Genomic DNA, 20418 nt, shown 5'->3' on the forward strand with positions numbered 1-20418 from the left:
TGCAGTGGATGGAGCTGAGCATCCTATGCGCCTCACAGCTTCGTAGTTCATACCATTGAACCATCGAACGAGCATCATGTTAAGCATGGACGTAGAGATCAAGTGCTTAACTCCTTTTGGCTGTAGTGAGCTCTTTGTGATTAAAGCTCCTGTCGGTGTATAGAATAGAGAGTTTCTTATTCTGATGACTTATACTAGTTAATATCAGTTGGTAAAAGATTTTTTTCAGATTAGGATCACACCGTTCGATCAGTCTGCATCTTTAAGATCATGATCCTTACCACATAAGGGATTCTCATATCGCATGACATGTACACATCAAACCAGTCTATTCTCATTAAATATATTCTACTCAAGTGTTTCCTTCCCTGTGTACTCTTCCCTAACGAACAGGTTGTGACTAGCGCATTGGTACCATGTCCCGCCCCATAGCATTAAACGTTAAGAGACGGGCTCGCGGATGTGTTAGACTGCTTCATAGGCGTGCATACAAGACCGGTGATAGGACGAGGCGCATCGGCTGACCGGGTGACGTAGGCATGGAGGTGTCCAACGGATAGGATGTGCTCAGCTGCTTCACCAAAACAAAAGTGGCACATGCATCACCTATTTTAAATTGCCTTTGGGTGGGAGGTTGAGCTAAGGTATGAGTTAGCAGAAAAGAGTCCACTTGTACGATCTCATTCTCTCTGGTATATAAAGAGAGGAGAATCTAGTTTGTAAAGGAGGAAGGATAACCAATTCACGAATACTGATAACATAATACATAGAACGTAGGACTGTTATTCTTCGGGAGGCCTGAACTTGGATAACCCTGTGTTTTTAGTTCATCACAAACACCCGCATACTGCAAGAATCATTCACGGCCCATCGATCGGTACACCCCGAAATCATCGTTAGGGATTAACCCTCGACAGCTCGAAAGTAAAGATGGCGTACAAATGACAGAAAGGGAGATTAGTGGTGAGACCTCGTCTTGGTGGCTTTATGCCTCATTATGTTTGAGGTCTTGCTTTGGTGATTTGGTAGCTCAAGAGTTATGATCGGAAGAGACTTGGTGACTAAAAGTCTATCTTTTGTGGAGCTTCAACGTGGACTAGGGTGACTTACGTATCACTGATATTACATGATAAAAATTCTTTGTGCCAAGTTTGTCTCTATACATTATTTACATTTCTGTATTTATATATTTACAATATAATTTGCTAGAGTAGGTTATAATCCTCTTAGTAGTAGAGTAGACATGCTAGATAAATTTAAAACACATTTAGATAGAAATTAAGATAAATTTATCTTATAGAGCTTTTAGAATTATTAATTTTTAAATATCCTAACCCACTCTTCTTATAGGACGGCACAATTTCTCACATATTAAAGTATATACACTCATCTCTACTGGTTGGATTTTAAAATTTATTTAGATTTTTTTAAATTATTAGCTTAAGCCTATATATCTAACAAGTATTGCCTTGATTATGTGGACCATTCGAGCAGCGACGCATGGTTCCATGACTCCACCCTAAGTTGCCATCATGGTGTTATTATTAGGAATGGAATTTTACTATTGAATCATAGGTGCACTGCCACTCCGTTTGACCTCATTTTCCCCATCTCGTACGTGTCTTCAGAAGCACGCAAGTCCAAAACACGAAACATGTATCACAGCGGAAATGCAAAATATGGGTTTACATGCAAACCGCTTATCCTAACTGTTCATTTCTTACCTCTAACTAGTTGAGGGCCCGTGCGTTGCAACGGAAGATAAATTGTACAAGGTAACATCAAGTATTACGGGTAGATGTTTACGGTAACCTATTACAATTATAGATAACCAAAGTTATGAGCAAAAACTTAGTTAAAGAGAAAAATTAAACGGTACAATAGTCATAAGCAAAAATAATAGCACAACTAATCTTTCATTCCGAAACGATACACTATCTGATGCGTTTAACTAATTCTTGTACAACTTCAGGGATGTTGTCTTTTGATTCATTCCCATTGTATTTCAGCAGGTCAACCAAGAACTTCTTTCTAAGTTCGCGCACATCCTGTAATCGCATTATATTTCATTGTAATTGTCAAAAAAGTGCATAACCAGATGTCCAATTGCTTAATGTAAACAACAATTCTGTTGAGAACACTCACAGTGCAAATCGGTGGTTGTAGTTGTTTACCGTTCCACGCGCGCATGAAGTTAATAACAAAAAACCCCGAGTCGAACCTGCAAAAGAAAAAAATGTTACATATACGTTGATAGTCTAATTGATATAACCGATGTTGTAAGAAATTTACCAATCCTTTGTCTTTGGAACACAATTTGGTAGTATACGACGCCAATCACATATGTCGTCATTCCACGGGGGGTTTGCTACTTCTAAAGCTAGATTCAATTTATTGGAAATTTTGAGAGTTCTCAATAGATAGAAGCATATGAGTTCATGTCCTTTAAAAAAATCCGGTATAGGCAGTGGGTCCAATACCGATACACTTCTAGCCTCCATGTCGAATGCAAATAGTATGAAATGCCCATGTTGACATATCGGTAATAGAATCTGTAAACAACAGTCACTATTGTTAGGAGAAACTAAACCACGACACAAATAAACAACGAAACAAAACATACCAACTTGCACTGTGAAATATTGTACACCATCCCAGGCCACGTATCAAATGTTTTTGCCAACAACTGGACATCAAGCTTCCTTTTATATTTTGGATGTCGTCCGAAGTCACACAACAACTATGATAAATAAGAAAGCTCGTAAGATTATGTGCAAACATGATGATTACATGAATATATTATATCGTACCCAGAACTGAAGGTCCATGTAGTGATATTGGGTGTCCATTAACAAGTTGATCTCGTCGCAAGCGAACATCCTCACACCCATATTGAAACAATCCTTATCCATAGGCTTTTGCACATCCATTATTTCCTGTATCTTTTTTAGGCTTAAACTAATCGGTTGAGGCTTATAGCTCCGAATCCATTCTTTCCTACAAAACAATGTATTGCATTAGGTGCAATAACAAATAAAAATAATGTATATAAACAATACATATTATATGGAATTAGATAGACGTACTCCAAAGTTTCAGCATGGTCTATAGACATGATAAATTTGCAAAGCTCGCCTACTAACTCAGATGCATTTGTCGGCATGGTGACAATAGGAAGAGCACATAGTAACGATTGATCTTCCGTCTGATGTGATGTCTTCAAAAATTTGCCACACTTGGCAGGACTCTCTACCATCACAGCATCATCTGAACTTTTTTCTTCTTCGCTGTCATGTTTGAAATATGAATGTTCTTTCCTCGTGTTTAGTTTGGAGTCCAACAAAATTGCTCCTAGTTTTAGTCTGAAATTCGTCATATCACGCTACAGAATTGTAATTGAAATTAGTCGGATATCTGAATATAATATAAATATTTAAACATGTCGCAAACCTTTATGATCTAGCTTAAAATACCTGAGTCACACTATCAGATAGTTTATCTCCTGTCCAATATTCCATGAAGTTTAGCATGAACAGACCACAAGAGACGCTACAGTATTGCAGAAACTTCATTTAGTTATTAATTTAATTTAATCAATCAATGAAAGGTAATTATTTCAGCAAGTAATGATGTTTTAGTATACCTGTCAGTTTGTATTGCCTCTGAGAATTTCTCTATAACAGGCCATGTTCCAACCCTGAGGTCTTGCCACTTGTGGTCTTTAAACTCTTTCAACTGTGATACAATATTTATTTGTTTCTCCAATCCTCTTATCTGTTAAATAGAAATAGTAGAATCAAAGGTAAGATAATAACCAAAAAAGACTAATATTATATTAATAATAAAAAAAGTCTTATTATATTATAATGAAAGAAGAGAAAAGAAAACAGAAAAAAAAACAAAAGAAGAGGCTCTGCTATGTAGTCTTTTGTTTATATTGGAAATCGAGAATTTGTTAATGTTGTGCTTGGAATTGGAATTGGGTAGTAAGAGGTAAGAGCCATGTAGCAACTGTTCGGGTACAAGTTTTTATGTGAAGAGAGGATGTCCATTTTTCAGGCTTGGGAGATCAGTTGGATCAATTTGGTCACAGCTATCCTGGAAAAAGAAACTGTTCTTCCTACACGTAAAAAAATGGACCGTTCTCGTCAAAGAAATGGTATAATTTCTCTAAATTTTCAAGATACTTGAATGAATTCCATCAGTACTTAGTATTCAAGAACCGTGCCTTTTCTTGTGTACATTGCTCTATTTCCTTGAACATCACATATGGAGAAGTTATATAAATACTTACAGTAAGAGTGAGGTCGTTGCGGTCCATTGTAGGCCCTAGCGAGTCGAGAACATGTATCTCATATTTTTGGGCGTTCACAACTGCTAGGTACCAATGGCATCGTGTGATATTAATTGGAATGAATACCTAAAGCACATATTTGTCGTAAGCATTAGTCACAGATATATATTAACATAAAATTGATAGATATAGTGTTGATCATTACCATATCATGCTCCAGATAATTAACCACCCTTTTTTCGATGGTGTCATGCTTAGGATCTATTTTGTCCATCGTAAGCTCGCCATCACGCTTTAGAATGCTAGAAATGTAAGTATTCTCTAGGAAGACTTTTGCACCAGCCCTATAATGTAGATGCTCTTCAGCCCTTATACAATGAATATATGCGCTTATGACCTATAGTTACAAGTTAAAAATTATGATTAAATTATAGGACCGTGTTATATAACTGATTTATGCATGTGTACTTACTTCATCATTTAAGAATTCGTTAGGCTGTAGAAGGCATTCGAAATGGAACTTGTCTACAAATGCATCGTCGATGTCCACAAGCATTCTATTTTCAGGTAATGATTTGATGGATTCGACAATGGCAATATCTTCTTCAGTACAAATATAATCTGTAACAAAACAGATGAATAAGAGACTAATATAGCTAAAGAGAAAGAATAACAAACGTAGCGAAAATATGTACCTTGCGGTGTAACTCTAGTTATATGTGTCTTCTTTGGTTTGTTATACCGTGATATAACTTTTGATAGTGTACAGCTTAATGTGTTCTGGCTCCCTTCCAACATCTGAATGTCAGGACTTATACCAGTTGATTCTTTCTGATCCTCAAAATAATCCATCTATGACACACATGCATGTAGAAGGCAATCAATCTCTACCACCTGACATGCAAATATGTAAAAATTCGTTGCATGATTTTTTTATAGAATGAATAAGTTAGGCACACATGTTATCATGGGAGCACTGATGCATGCTTAAACAACAAACAAAAACCACAAGACGAGCAAGACTACTCTTATTGGGATGAGCAGTACAAGAATCATAGAAAGAATTCCAAAACAGTCAGCAAAGCTAGAAAAAATATTGTACGAAATTCTAGAAACCCCTCGCTTTTTGCAAAGCAAAACCAAGCATCCAAAACGTTTCTTACTTTGGCTCAGAGTATTTTATTCGATTCTATGCACCACAGACTTTCCTGGCTGCATGTCTCACATGCATATGGCATACGAACAATTTCGTACCAAAAATTGCCGTACTAATGGCGAACTTTGTTGTAGCAAGCTCGATAATTTGGGTTTACAACCAAATAAGCCATTAGTACCACTAATACCCAATGTATTATTTGATTTATGCACACTGTATGTATGGTACGTAATAATAATTAAAGAAAACAACCAATGAATGGCATAGTAATTCAAGCAAACATCTAATGAATGGTTTGGCAGTTCATCTAATAAAAAATCTATCATTTAATTTACACAAGTAACCATCAAACCCACATATACATGCTCAACATCTGATTTCAAAATTCCAGACCTTATATTCAGCATACAAATAGGTGACCATATGCACATTTAGAATAGATTGAAAGTTTCAAAAAGATGTTAAAATACGTAGCACCACTTATGCATGGTCGCTACTGACAACGAATATGCAGTTTGACACCGTGATCTAATCAAAAACACTAACTAATATATTCTATTTATTCCTTGATTAACAAACACTCAAACAGCCGAACTAATGTTGAAACTCACCAAAACGTCGTCGAAGATCTGCTTCGTGCTTGTAGGACGTCAGCGTCGGATCCCGACGAACTTTGGCGATGGAGGAAAATAGGAAATTTTCTCGGCTTTGGCTTGTGCTCCCTGCCGTGCGGTGTGCGCCGCCACCGTGTGCCGTCAATCCATCGTGCGTCCGTCCGCGTATATATATATATGAGAATACAAACGTTTCCATCCATCCGTCTGTCGTTCTGCGCTCCCCCGCCAAAAATGGGCTGAGTAGCATGTAGACGTCCCAACCCGGCCCATTCTACCAGCCGCCGCTTCTCGCAAACACCAATGAACGTGCAGCCTCATTCGCCTCCGCCTTCCTCTCTCCCAAACCCGCACCCCCAGCACCCGACCGATTCCCCCATGGCATCCCACCTCGACGAGGGCCTCGTCGGCGAGCGCGGCAAGCGCAAGCGCCGGGAAGAAGATGCCGAGGAGGCCGCCACTGCTGGTGACTCAATGGACCTCGACGCCGACATGCCCCGGCCGTCGAAGCTCCGTGCCGTCCCTGTCTGACCCATCGAGGCAGCCGACCTACGACGGCATCATCACGGGGCGCGTGTCGGGCCGCCGCTGGAAGGAGCCCCGCACCCGGCGCGCCTCGGCCGTGGTGGCGTTGCAGAAGCCGATCCCGTTGGAGCAGCGCACCCGGGAGAAATCGCTGAAGCGCGCCTACCAGGCCCGCGTCCCGGAGCTCAAGCAACTCAATGTCGCCAAGTCCAAGAAGCGCAAGCAGCTCAAGTCGTCCTCGACGAGCTCCTCGGTGGCAAGAAGTCCGAGGCCAGCCGCCGCATGCAGGTGCCCGGACTCTAGAGCTGAATCTGACGGGCTGATTTTATCTTTGTATGCTTTACATTGTTCAGCAAGGATTTTGTACTGCTTTTGGTTAAGTATGCATTCTAAGTGTTCAATTGGATCATAATATTATGGCATATTAAATTATGAGAGTTGTGATGGGAGATTTTACTGATACATTGCTAAAGTTGGTGCACACTGAACGTCTCGGATTCCTGACCTTTGTACCCGGCTTCATGTGGTTTCTTGCTCTTGATCAATGTTAGATTACATGTTCCAGTTTGTGTGTTGCAAAGGCTGGTGAGTATCAGCCTGAATACAATCTAATTGATTGAATGTGGGCTGAACAAAAGGTTTGTGAGGAAAGTGAAAGGTTGCGACAGCAGGAGCGAGAGCAAATTGCAGAGAAGCATAAGCGTGACATGGTAAAGTTCTATGCAATGTTATATGACTGGTATTCGTATGCCATAATTACACACATTTTTAATTGATGTGTTTGCATTGTAAGTCATAATTATTTAATCCTTTTTCGTAGTGGTAATTATTTAATCTTTGGATGCTCTTGTTTAGATGCTTTGCGCTCGTATAGCTGCTAAGGCAGAAGAAAAGAGGTTGGAGCTGTAGTACATTCTGTGAACTCAGCATCATAAAAAGCTATCCAATTTCTTAAGGTAACTTTACTGCTTCGCATATTTCTTCATTTTTACTGAAATCCACAATTGGGATCCTTATTTTCTTCAGTTGAGTTTTGCATACTTGGTAACACTGAGAACCGGGAAGAGTCAGCTATGGCTTTATCAACGGATCCGGACACTTATGAGAGGAATCAGATGGTACCAACCCTTCTCATCTCACTGCTTTGTCGGTCTGTTGTACTGCGACAATCATTACATGCTTGATATTTATAGAACTATTCGTATTTAGTTTTTGGAGGTTTCTGAGGTGTTTATAAAGAATTGTTTGAGTTTGCAACCTACAGGCTTTTGTGGTGTTTATAAAGAATTGTTTGAGTTTACAACTCAGCTCTCCGTGTTGTTCCTTTGACTTTGGCATGGGGCTGCCATGTTTTGCTTTCATCTGTCCATTTAAGTCAAGTGACAGCCACCTGATGAAAATTTTGTCGAATACATCCAGGTCATTAGTACTGTCTGCACATGGTCTTCCAGCTTGCCATAGCCAAAAGTCCCTACCAGTGTTGGGCCGTTGGCCAATTCCCATATAGAGGAAAGCACCTCTTATTCAACTTTTTAACAATAACCAAAACCTGTAGAGTTCTGTTGCTGACATCCAATAAATTGGCATTGTGGTTAGAATTCACAACCCCAAATAAATGGCTACTTGACAAGTTGGCATCATGTTTTATGTTCAATGGTGACTGCTAACATCTGAGCCAAATAGAAATCTATGAACTGCGAAGTTGATTGGCACCCAAACGTTAATGTATAGTTTGTGCTCGTAGTTAGGTAAATTGACGTGCCTAATACAGAACAAAGCTCTGCTATCATGTTTAAATTTATTATCATGAGTCTCAACTATGAGTACATAATTTCACAGTACCTCACATATAATCTTACCATATGCTTGATGTTATCTTATACAATTTTTATTTCCATTGCAATGCACGGGCACTCAACAACAACAAAAATACAAGTGTAATGATACTTGTTTTAAATGGTTGTGAGGTAAGGAAATACTAAACAGATGACCAATCGCAAATACAATATCTTACAAAATGTAAACCAATGCTAGCTCTTTACTTCCTTGTGGGTTCAGAGGTCCTAATGCTTCAAGGACATAAAATTGGTGATGTTCAGTGACTATCCAAGGTTGATCGGCCAATGCCTTTTGACATTGAATTTGTTTCCATTTTGTAGTTTGTATTCCAAAAATTCAGTTATCTCTGAACATACTGCTTTATCAAGATTTGATGCAACTTCATCAAAAAATCAGTATGCAACCTCAAAAGGCATCAGACCAAACAAAGGCAATTCGTAAAAAAAAAATCATCTAGACAATTTGAGTGCAATCAGTATGCAAGCATGCTGCATGGTAGGTTTCGATGTGCTCATCAGGGTTGTCTGCCTATCCCAGATTCTATTACTCCATCGTCTATTTGTCTTGCAAGTGGAGACTATGATTGACATAGTTGAGCCAATTACGGTTAGAATTTTTGTACTTCAGTTGAGTTTTGCATACTTCAGTTGAGTTTTGCATACTCTCATAATTTCTTTGCATGCTTTACAGAGCTTCCTGGAGGGTTAGTGGTTAGGGAGTACATAGTTGGAGATGCAAGCTACCCTCTACTTCCCTGGCTCATGACCCCATACCGAGGACAGGGTCTCCCGACGGCCATAGCGGAATTCAACAAGCGGCACACGGCAGCGACGACGGTGGTGCAGAGCGCATTGGCGATTCTCAAGGGGAGGTGGCGTGTTATTCAGGGAGAGCTGTGGCGCATTGGCGATGCTACTATTTGGACTTTATAACAGTTTCAAATTTGTAAATATGTTTAATACTGAAATGAAGATTGCTTGACAGCTAGAGGGCAAGCAACTCGTGTATGTAGTAGTACCATGAATACTTTCTCTGTAGTCTGCAAGTGCTCTCTAACTGAACATTATATGCCCACTGACAATAGTTGTCATACTTTGTTGGTGTAACCTGCACCCATTATGCCCATCATGGCATTGAGATTTTGCTCCAGGCAAACACTGCTCATTTAAACTGCAGGATAAAGATTCAAGTAGGTAGGATTGTGGGAGCTCAGGGATAAACAATGTCAAGCAGCAGGAACTTAAACAGTGCAAATATTGTTAGGAAATGGTAATTTTCCTCCAAAACCTCACATACCCATATAATATGAACATGTCATCTAGGGAAGGTTGCATGTGCCGCATTTTCATGGCGGCTCTAATCAGTCCTACTTGTTAAGCTTTTTTATGCATTCGTTACCCAAGAACATTCAGATTGCATATTCAGATTGCATATTGCTCACTTCGCCAAAAAAAGATACTCAGTACATCATGTCAATCGATCTTTCTCTTGTGTGAATGTTAACCATGCCCAGTCATTGCATCATCAATTCATGATTATGTAAATATTAAGTCCAGAGACCTAATTCATTTGTCATGAACTTGTACAAAGGTTGAAATGCTACAAGATACAAATAAAGAATTTCTTAAGCAGCAAGACTATTTGGAACTTAATATATATGTTCATTGACACGAAGTTCCCATATGCTTTCTCAATAAAAAAGAATGACTAAAGATTTCAGCGTCTACCGTCACAACTTAAACTTTGCTACAAATCATCTTCCCCTGACCTCATCTTTGACAGTCTATACTACTTTATTGAGTACTGGTTCTGCACCATGTACAAGATCGACGCTTAAATAAAACATAGTCCTATTATGCTAAGACTCCAGTTCTGCAACATGACCATAGTTCATCTTCTTTGACTCATGGAGAGGGTGGCCCGCTGAGCTCATTATTGATCCTACACAATTATTTGCAAGTAATAATTAATATAGCACATCGACCAAATAACAATATAGCTGCAATCAAACTTCAATTACCTTCGTCGTAATTCATGTGCAACTGCGATATCCGGATCAAAGTAGACCCTACTAAAATCCGTAGTGTGCAGGCTACGGTCTAATTTATTGAAGACAGAATAACAGTGTATATTAGGTAAATTTATTATCGCGTTTTTGATAAGGAATAGAATAATGCATGCACTTACGGACTTACCATCGCGCTTTGCATTTAACATCGTGGCCACAACAATAGCACGGTCCTCTGCGATTTTCTCCCAGGTACTTAGATTACCAGTCACTAACTTGTCCCATACAACTAACTTCACAATATTATAGCTGCAAAAACAATTACGATTTCAGAATCTCACTATTTTAGAATACAAATGTAAGAACTTTGAATTAGATACCTGCTGTGCATTAGAACAATATTTCTCAATGGGATCTTTCGATTGTAGAAACTGTACTTGTGCCCCATAGAACTCACATACATAACCATGCCAATGACATCTAGCATTTGAACAGGAAAAAAATTAATAGGACTTTTGTTAAAAACAACATTTGAAAGACGTAAAAAGAAACTGAAGCACTTACCAACATACATATCATTATCCAGAGTGAACTGCCAAACTTTGTCAAAAGGCATAAACGGTGGAAATAATGGGATAAATTGCTCGTTCACATTTCTTATCTCATTAAGTGCTGTCACTGATGTGAAACGACACACAAAGTGACTATCTGCAAACATGTAGTCTTGATTTCTCATAACTGGTTCTGCTGACATTCGCCACACATAATATACCCGTCCCTCTACAAGTAATGGCTCAAAACGATCCACCTCGTCATCATATATGACAGCTGCCATTTTCTTACCCTAAAGAAGTAGATAGATTGTGACAATCTAACTTTGATTAAAATATTATTTATTGCAGCTGAAATTAAATGTGTGCATAAGTACTACCTTCTCATCCAGTAACACCATGCTGAGCCTCTTCCTGCCAACAGCGAACCTCTCCGCATGGAATTTGTGGTACACCCGGACACACATACTCCACGTGGTGTAAGGATGCACGTCCTCGAGCGTTGGGATCCGTGGCGCTTCAACTCTCTTACGCTTCAATGGCCTCATCCTAACCTGAAAGAACAAATGAGCATCACAAGTAAAGCAAATAATTCCCTTGTGTAACAGAAAATGCATAAGTAACAGCGAGTTCTATGGGGGCATAGTATAGTCTTTGATCTTTGTATTTGGTTTTTCAAGTTTCATCAGTGCAACACAGAACATGCATAAAGTGAGTTCATATCATGGAATCAAATAGGGACCAGCTTCATTCAATCCTACTCTAATTGCTCCCTCAGACCATTGAGTCATCCAGAGAGGATACACAGGCAATCCTACGCTAAAGTGGAACAAAATTATAAAGGAGCTAGATATAAGTTTCATTAACCTGAGCAACGCAAAGGACATCCAATTCTAGAACAATGGGATTGTTACACTTACACAACCTTGTTATACTGTAGACCACACAGAACAGTGGTTGCACAATAACAGACTCTATTTTGTGTTTCATTTTTCATTAGCCCTAGCCATAAGTTGATCATCATATGTTTTCATTTTTTTGCAATATAAATATGACTCTGCAGCATGTGAAATTGAGGTACCACATTCAAATAAAAATCTGGAACAAATTAATGTAGCTGCAAATGTGGCAACAGATAGATCAGTTCATAATATGGCAATTATGTAGTTTATAGGTGCAAAAACACTGTAACCACATTTATAACTTATGCATTGAAACTGTTTCTAATGTATTTGTAAAATAGTATAATAAGATTCTGTTTTAACCATTAACATCAGTAAACAGTGAAATGAAGAAATAACCAAAAACACATCCAGGTACCTAGCCAATCATTCAATTTGCACCTTCAAGTATTTTAGGTTGCACAGTACTGGTCTGTATTTTCCTTTTTTCCTTTTTTTTTGTGTTGACCATTGGCATAACTTGTTAGATGAGGAAGACTGCTCTGCAATACAGCTCTAAGGGCTTGTTAGATGAGGAAGACTGCTCTGCAGCTCTCACACTTGGTTCAAACTTGAATTTGAGAACTTGGTTCAAGTCCTGACCTCAGGTTGACAATGAAATTGACAGGAACAAAGGTTGGACTTTGGTGTGCTCAAGCAACAGTGCAATTTCAAGGGTGATAGTTAGGCGCGTCCTAACACAAGCACACCTCCATTTGAGATTGATAAAGTTTACCCAACCATGTCTTTAGTTAATCAACCAGAAATGCCCGGTGCGAGGAAACATATTTTGCTAATATGTTACTTGTTAATGTGTAAAGGATTGCACAACAGAAGTTAGCATGTATCTAATACGGGTACGAAGAAGAATCATTCTCAGTAAACCAAACAGGTAAAAGTGAATAGCCTCAAACCAAAGCTACACATAATTTCAGGTTAATATCAGAAAACTAAATACAGAAATATATCAAAATCAAGGTAGAACTAAAGAAATTGCTTTAGCATAGATTTGCTTTCGAAGGGGGAAAGAAGCGCCTTACCTCAGTGTCAACTCTTTCGTCGTTGTCGTCGTCACTTGGAGATGGAAAGGAACAAGCAGCGAAATTCTTATAGGGGGCACGGAGGAGCCCGAGGGCGGGGCTAGCGGTGTTTTCGGCGGTGCTGTTGGCGGGCTAACCTCCATGGGCCCACGATGGGGTGCCGGGCGGGGCGCGGAGAAGGCGGAGGGATAGGGAGCGCGGAGGAGTCGGAGGGGGGGGGGCTGGCGGTGTTTCCGGCAGGCTAACCTCCATGGGCCCATGAAGGGGCGCCAGGAGGGGGGCGCGAAGAAGACGGAGGGCGGGAGGGGGGAGCGCGGAGAAGCCGGGGGCGGAGGGCGGGAGGGGGGGAGCGCGGAGAAGCAGAGGGCATTGTGCAGGGCGATGAGGGCCCACGACGGGGCGTCGGGGGCGCGCAGAGAAGGCGGCCGGGGGCGGTGCTGGCGGCGGCGGGTTGAGCGGATGAGCGGGGATTGATAGCTTCTAGATGGTTTTGCCTCGTACTGGAGTTGGATTGCAAAGGGTTGGAGGTAGGAGATGAGTCCTGCGCCTGAAAGGAAAAGGCAACGTGAGATGTGCTTTGGTCCGGACCTCAGCCCAATAGAGAGAGCAAGGGCCTGCTGCCCAGGTGGAAAGGGGAATGGTCTCAGAAAGTCTGGAATCAGCCCAAATAATGCGTCTCAATCTGAAATTCTCTTTTTTTTTTGGCCTTTCTTTATCCTTTTATGTTTGCTGCCAATGACCGTTCTTGTTACAGGGAACGTATCAATGAACGATCTTGTTGTTACAGGGAATATCGCAGTAGCAGAGTGTTTACAGGGAATGCGAATCGGCTTCGAGAACACGTGACTCGAGGATACCATTGATGGAGCACGAAATGAGATGAAAACGAATTGAACCAAGTACATAAATTGTATCAAATGAACCAGGTACATGGAAAAAGATAACTATCATAAACTCCTCTAAAAAAGATAACTATCATAAATAAACTGTATCAAATGAACCAGGTACATGGTAAAAAATAAGAGGCAAGAGATTTCTGCGGACGATGCTCTCCCAGAGGACCTCTCTCGCACATGGAGATGGGTCATGTTAGATTACATGGGTATAAATTGTACAATCGTACGGACAGACAAATCAGCAAACAATTCTCTGTTTGCTGTTTCAGGGAGCCAACTGGTGCTCCAATAGATACTTCAAATCTTCAATGTTGAATTCTGCATGGCCATTATGGGAGGAATGAAGCACAATCAGGGTTCCCACTGGGAATCTGAACTCTGATTCCTAAGCTTTCATTAGTCTTGAGCAGGCAGTGGAGTATGTCCATCGACTGTCACCTAACAGTGGAGTATATATTATGAATTCCCTTTAAGTAAAATGAAATGGTTGGTGGGGAACAGGGTTCTGAAAACAAGAGACATCATAAGAATGAGGATTTCAAGAGTAACAGCAAATTCAATCAAGGTCATATAGGAGGCAAAGTATTTGACATTATATAAGCATCCAATTCTACATTGATTCTATTCTAAGCTAATGGATCATCAACTGAATGCTAACATTATACAATGTCTGGCATTTACCTTTTCCGCCAAGCCAGTATCAGAACTTGTCAAACATAAACTATCCTAAAGAAATTAATACATGGATAGATGGGTGCTTGTATGGAGTCCAACTTACGGGCGTGGGCCATATATCTTGACTTGTCGGATATGAGTGTCCCTCCTAGTCAAGTGATTAGACAAAACCGCAATTTGGAGCATAAATGTATGAATGAATGTTTCTCTGCAGAGACATGCCAAGAAAGATAGTTATGCAACGGTAGACAAAACAGCAATTTGGAGCATAAATGTATGAATGAATGTTTCTCTGCAGAGACATGCCAAGAAGATAGTTATGCAACGATCTGCATCACATCATCAAAAGGAAATCGTGATGTCAGACATTAGTTAACCTAAGCTCTACAGAGTACCAGAAAAGGAAACAATATCTCACCTATGCCGTAAGGACCTCTCTATAGACGATGTTCTTCGTGTATGTCCCACTTTGCTTTGAGCACTTCTTTTTTTTGTCATCAGCTGGGACGACGAGGATCCTGATGTTCGCTCTGGCGGTGGCTCTAGATAGCGCGACATATAATTGACCGTGAGAGAACACCGGCTCAGGCAGGTAAATGCCGACATTGGGGATGGTTTGCCCTTGTGCCTTGTTGACTGTCATGGCGAAGCTGAGCCTGATAGGAAACTGCTTCCTCTTAAACTGGAAAGGGAACATCTCATCATCAGAGGGGCACAGGGGGATCCGAGGCAGAAAAACCCTCTTTCCAGCATGCTGCCCCAACACAATCTCTGCATCTATTGCATTTCTCTGGAACCCCCGGACCACCAGCCTCGTACCATTGCAAAGTCCGTTCGCGGGGTCAATGTTCCTAAGTAATATGATAGGACAGTTCATCTTGAGCTTTAGAACGTGTGGAGGTAGCCCGTTTGGTGTCAGCGAGTTAAGAAACTCAGGGGGGTAGTAGTTATGGGGATCGTCTTCTGCACGATCAAAGCTATGATATACCACCTCCTCCCCTCGGAAGCGACCGATCATCTTCATATTAATTTGGTCCACACAATCGTTCCGTGTGGACAAGATGGCTCTCGAGGTGATGTAGTTTGGATCCGACATATTATCATCAAGCATTGGAAAAACGTTATCTATCAGTTTATCGAGGTTCGTGTCCTCCCCTGTATACGACACGCATATGTCGCTAGGAAGACGTACTTCGCCATCACCATTGGCCTCCTCAGTGCCACCACCGATGCGCAGTAGGTACTCCGCAAACCACGGGTCGCTATGTGCCCTCATGTTGCGTACAAGTTTTAGGTGACGCATGCAATTCCATAGGTACGACCTACGCAGCGACGCATCAATTATCTGAGCCCTTGATCCCTTGCGGACAACAGGGAGGACCTGCCTGAAATCTCCACCAAACACAACCGTCTTCCCACCGAACGGCACTTCTGGTCGGCTCATTATGTCACGCATGCTGTTGTCCAGCGCCTCCACCGCCTGTCTCTTAGTCATGGAGGCTTCGTCCCAAATAATGAGTGAAGTCGCCCGCAGAAGCTTGGCAATCCCACTCTGTTTTGTGAAGCTACAGAACGCACCATCGTCAACATTAAGTGGTATCTTGAAGCGTGAGTGCGCGGTTCTTCCTCCATGCATTATGGAAGCTGCAACACCGGACGTAGCTGTTGCCACGGCAATCTTCTCCTGCCCGCGTATCGTTGCAAGCAATGCCTTGTACAAAAAAGTCTTCCCTGTCCCTCCTGGTCCATCCACGAAAAACACGCTGCCCTCGTCACTGTCAATAGCAGATAGAATCTCATCGTAGGCGGCCCTCTGCTCGGCATTGAGGGAATCCGACAAAGTTGCGTGCTCATGGTCAATCTCGATCGTGGACTCCTCAAAGATCTCCCTAGGCACACCGTTTGCCGTGTCATGTGCCTCGTCGATCTCAGGGAGAGGGAACGACCGTATATCTTTACCCATTGATTGTAGCATGTTTCTAATATCTATTAAAACCATTTGTTGGACCGCGAGTGTGCATGGATTGATGCGACGATAGTCTTCCGACATTGCCTCCCGGTGCTTGTTCCAAAGTCCACGCACGTCGCTGGGCTCACAGAATACCAATATTGTTGCAAAGAGCCTTCGGAGAGATGGTGGCATTTGGAACAACTCGGCTTCCATAAGACACTCGTCCAATGTGTTGTCTGCCTCAATCAGGCCCCTTCTCTCTGCGGCTTCACGAAAGGTAGGTAGGATCTCACCGTCAACCATCCTTAGGTTAGCAAAGGAGGTGGCGCCAGTCACGTGGTTTAGGAGAACCCGTAGGTAGTAGCGTTCCCCCTCGGCTGGATGAGCTGACACGATTCTACCAACCTGTCCACCTTCTCGTCTCCTTCGTTGCCAGAAATTTTTATTTTTACCTTTCTGCCAAGTATACCACTCGGGAAAATCCCGATACAAGATATCCCGAGCATGCTCATGTACTCTGTTCGCCTCGAAATACTCTGTTAGCATTGACTTCTCAGCATCTTCCCGATTGAGCACTTCTTGGATATCTTGGCCCTCTTGAAACGAAACCATGTGCATATTCGGGAGATGAAGTTGTAGTTGCATCACAGGTGGTGAGTTCTTGCTCAGGTCAAAGCCGTATATCCTCCACAAGGCTTCCGGAGGGGTCACCCATCTCGCGTCCCTATACTGCCTGATCTCATCGATGTTGCCATTGCTGTCAGCCTCGTTCACAGTCACAGACGCTCGGTCGTGGCCCTTGTATATGTACTTGAATAGGTATTTAACCGCTTTTATACTCGAGCATACCTCAACATTGATGTGGCAGTTGAACAGTCGTAGTAGGTAAGGGTTGTATGGGACGACCCACCTATTGTCTAGCTCGTGTTTTCGAACCATTGCATGCCGGCCATCATCACGTCTCCTATACACCGGGTAGGAGTCTTTGCCTTGTAAGGTAGTCACGTTGAAAGGTCGCGGATAATGATTCTTGCATGTGGGACGGTCCTTCGTGCATGGGCAATCGCGGTTCAGCACACCGCAAGGGCCATGCATCATATGCTTGACGACCATCTTGTATAGCTCTGGGTACTTATGCTTGTCCGGGAGCTCGGCAGAGATGATACAATCATACTGCTCCGGACATGTGAGCTTGTACCGCCCCTGCATGATGAGCAGGAAGTGGGCATGCGGTAGACCCCTCTTCTGGAACTCTACCACATAGACATAGGCCTTCACCTTGCCAAGCATGTGCTTATCAAGCAACTGCTTTTTTAGTTCCTCTAGCTTCGCCCTGAAAACACGCACGACGAGATCCGGACGATCCTGGGGTATCTGCCCAGGGTAGAGCACGCGTGTGATCTCATCCCAATTTGGGTTGCATGTCATTGTGAGGAAGATGTCCGGCTTCCCATATTTTTGCACTAAAGCCATAGCATCCAGGTACCGACGCCTCTTATCCCGAGGTCCACCGATAAATGATGTAGCCAGCACGGTCCGTTTTCCAACCGCGTCAGCTCTACCCTCCCCGGCATGCACGCTGTCCACCAAGCCTTGGTACAAGTCCGCCCTTAACTCCTTCTGATGAGCCCATATGTAGTCCAGCCGCGAGCTTTCGATCTTGATGTATGTGTCGACCGCGAACTGCTGAAAAAGACGCTTGCCAAACAGTATTGGGTTGAATATCCCTGGCCGTATCTGGAATTTGTAGCAGTAGTAATCCCGCACAGACACGCATAGCATGCCATTAGAATCTGCATAGAGCATATGACGTTCAAAGTTAGTGCCGAAACTAAGCGAATACAATGACAACAATTGACATTGCAAACATCATTTAAACAAAACACTAACTTGGGTCCCCCTGACGAGCCTGACGAGCTGCCCTCACCGCATCCATGGACACACCAACCTTTGGGATATCGGGATGCCAACCGAGTTCACCTCTAGGGAAAAAGAGAGGGTATGACAGAGCATCATAGCATCCATGATACGACCGGATGCCATATATTTGCTTATTCTTCCCCTGTAGGATAACGCTATTCTCGAAGTTCCTTCGCCGTTCGCTTCCCTCGACCCACACAGCGGCCACCTCTGAAGTCGCCGGGACGTTATATGTTCTCTGGTCCAACCTATAGTCAAGGTTCAGTGTCACACGGTAGTCCTCGAGGTCCTCAACCTGTCCCATACTCCTGAGGTGTTCAGAGTATGGGTTGCCACGAAGTATGCCAACCAGCATTGCAATGACTTTCTTGTCTTGCTGATACTGCTCTCGGCGGCAGTGGTGATACCGGTGCTCTAAACTGGGATCGTCATCATAGAAGTAAAGTTCCAGATGCTTGGGTTCCGAACCATCTCTACCAAACGACCGTATGTTGTGGTACATTTGGCCGTGGGCACGAAACGTATAAATACCACTTTTTTTCATGTCAGTTGTCTTACTGTCAAGGTGACAGTAAAGTGAGGTGAATGAGAAATGACCATTGAAAAATCTTATATTGTCACGGAAGTGCCTAGCATCAGTATCTGCACTCGACCAGAGCCTCATGAGCTCGGGTGGCGTATCTGGAGTGGACAATCCAATCTTTCCATTCCTGCAGCAGAACCCATTCGTCTCATGCTCAAACTTATTCGCACCGCAATATTTGCAGTTTTCAACAGGCTTCAGCATGTGAGTGGTTGAGGGTATGTTGCTATACACATGGTCATACGGATCGGGTACGCTGGAGATAGTGGCAGAGGCATCGTCAGCTTCATCGAATTCGACATCCTCGTCGGTGTCCCCGTCTGAAGTGATTTTTAGCATGCATGTGGAGTTAGATAAGGCTCCACAATATATTGATAGGAGAGGAAACAATGGCGAAAGTACCTTGACCAGCGAACATGTAGCCCTTATCCTCTTCGGAGTCCTCTTCGAATACGATGTCGTCATCATCACCTATCGAAATATCAAGAAAATTACCGTTATCGATAATTGGTGTCTGTGTTGGAGACGCTGCGGCGTTGGCAGTTTGAGGGGTTGGAGAGGTATTTTCTGTCAATACAACATGAGTATTGTACATCAGGATCTATATTTTGTATTGGAATCTGGGGAAAGCTGAATACAGGTACGAACATTACCGTTGTTAATGACGATTGATTGTGTTGTTGGCTCTATACCATTGGTGGATTGTGAAATTAAGGTTGGATTTTCTTCCTCCGAGGCAGAAGCTTTCTTGTCCCGTCTAATTGTAAAGCTTTCATTACGACAGGCTAGCAATGCTTGCCTTTCTCCGGGTGTTACACGTTGTCTACGTGATATTTGACTGGCATTCATCTCCCGGATCTCCACATCTGGCATCTGCTCCGAACCAGACTGGATGTACACAGGGGAGCCTTTGACTAAAGGAATGGTCCGATCACCAGTGATTACAGATCCAACCGACGGGATATACGTAGGGTTCTCCATTGCGATGGAATCTTGACTTGGAGTGTTACGTCGCAACTGACGGAGAGTGTTTCCTCGATCATACTTTGCCTGCTTCTGCTCAGGTGTCATATTTGCACAACGCACCCTCTGACGTGCGCGCCTTTCTTTAATTTCCTCCTCACTTAGGGAGTTACGTCGCAATGCGTATTGCACATTTTGATGATCACGTCTCTCCTGCCTCTGCTCGGGTGTCATACTCGCATGTCGCGCCCTCTCTCTCACACGCTTTGCTTCGATTTGCTCACTTGTTAACTTTCGCCTACGTGGATTCTCAACAGGGGAAGTAGGGGTAGCAGAATCACCATTGGTTATGGATTCAATTAAATCAAGGGGACATCGTGATTGCCTTCGTTCATCTGACATGCTAGTATGATGCGCTGCATCGCGAGGACGCTTCTTTCCTAAATATGAAGGCATCAGACC

At 42.5% G+C, this 20418-nt stretch overlaps 4 protein-coding genes and 1 pseudogene across 7 annotated transcripts; 1 reads left to right on the forward strand and 4 right to left on the reverse strand.

Annotated features, from left to right (window-relative positions):
• Positions 1–1776: 1776 nt before the first annotated feature.
• Positions 1777–3008, reverse strand: LOC133917699 (uncharacterized). Its single transcript, XM_062361567.1, has 5 exons — positions 2811–3008; positions 2624–2740; positions 2293–2552; positions 2146–2221; positions 1777–2048 (listed from the first exon to the last, which is right to left on the reverse strand). Exons 1-5 carry the CDS (start codon positions 2928–2930, stop codon positions 1935–1937), a joined length of 687 nt encoding a protein of 228 aa, XP_062217551.1. The 5' UTR covers positions 2931–3008; the 3' UTR covers positions 1777–1934.
• A 3274-nt stretch (positions 3009–6282) lies between these two features.
• LOC133917700 (uncharacterized) lies at positions 6283–9089 on the forward strand (annotated as a pseudogene).
• A 921-nt stretch (positions 9090–10010) lies between these two features.
• On the reverse strand, positions 10011–13259 carry LOC133919746 (replication protein A 70 kDa DNA-binding subunit B-like). Of its 4 annotated transcripts, none has more exons than XM_062364238.1 (6): positions 12969–13259; positions 11368–11541; positions 11001–11280; positions 10817–10916; positions 10449–10745; positions 10011–10369 (listed from the first exon to the last, which is right to left on the reverse strand). In XM_062364238.1, the coding sequence occupies exons 2-6, from the start codon at positions 11533–11535 to the stop codon at positions 10333–10335; spliced, it is 882 nt and encodes a 293-aa protein (XP_062220222.1). In that variant the 5' UTR covers positions 11536–11541; positions 12969–13259; the 3' UTR covers positions 10011–10332. The 4 variants fall into 4 exon arrangements, with proteins under 4 accessions (XP_062220222.1, XP_062220223.1, XP_062220224.1 ...); XM_062364239.1 differs by lacking the exon at positions 12969–13259 and having other exon boundaries at positions 10449–10527; positions 10624–10745; positions 11368–11645; XM_062364240.1 differs by lacking the exon at positions 12969–13259 and having other exon boundaries at positions 10624–10745; positions 11368–11645.
• A 618-nt stretch (positions 13260–13877) lies between these two features.
• Positions 13878–19197, reverse strand: LOC133918082 (uncharacterized). Its single transcript, XM_062361841.1, has 3 exons — positions 18608–19197; positions 14958–18321; positions 13878–14747 (listed from the first exon to the last, which is right to left on the reverse strand). The coding sequence occupies exons 1-2, from the start codon at positions 19195–19197 to the stop codon at positions 14958–14960; spliced, it is 3954 nt and encodes a 1317-aa protein (XP_062217825.1). The 3' UTR covers positions 13878–14747.
• LOC133917701 (uncharacterized) lies at positions 19061–20269 on the reverse strand. Its single transcript, XM_062361568.1, has 2 exons — positions 19647–20269; positions 19061–19560 (listed from the first exon to the last, which is right to left on the reverse strand). The coding sequence occupies exons 1-2, from the start codon at positions 20188–20190 to the stop codon at positions 19343–19345; spliced, it is 762 nt and encodes a 253-aa protein (XP_062217552.1). The 5' UTR covers positions 20191–20269; the 3' UTR covers positions 19061–19342.
• Between the last annotated feature and the right edge of the window lie 149 nt (positions 20270–20418).

This window comes from Phragmites australis, chromosome 5 (assembly GCF_958298935.1).
Source record: "Phragmites australis chromosome 5, lpPhrAust1.1, whole genome shotgun sequence".
Taxonomy (NCBI): Eukaryota; Viridiplantae; Streptophyta; class Magnoliopsida; order Poales; family Poaceae; genus Phragmites; species Phragmites australis.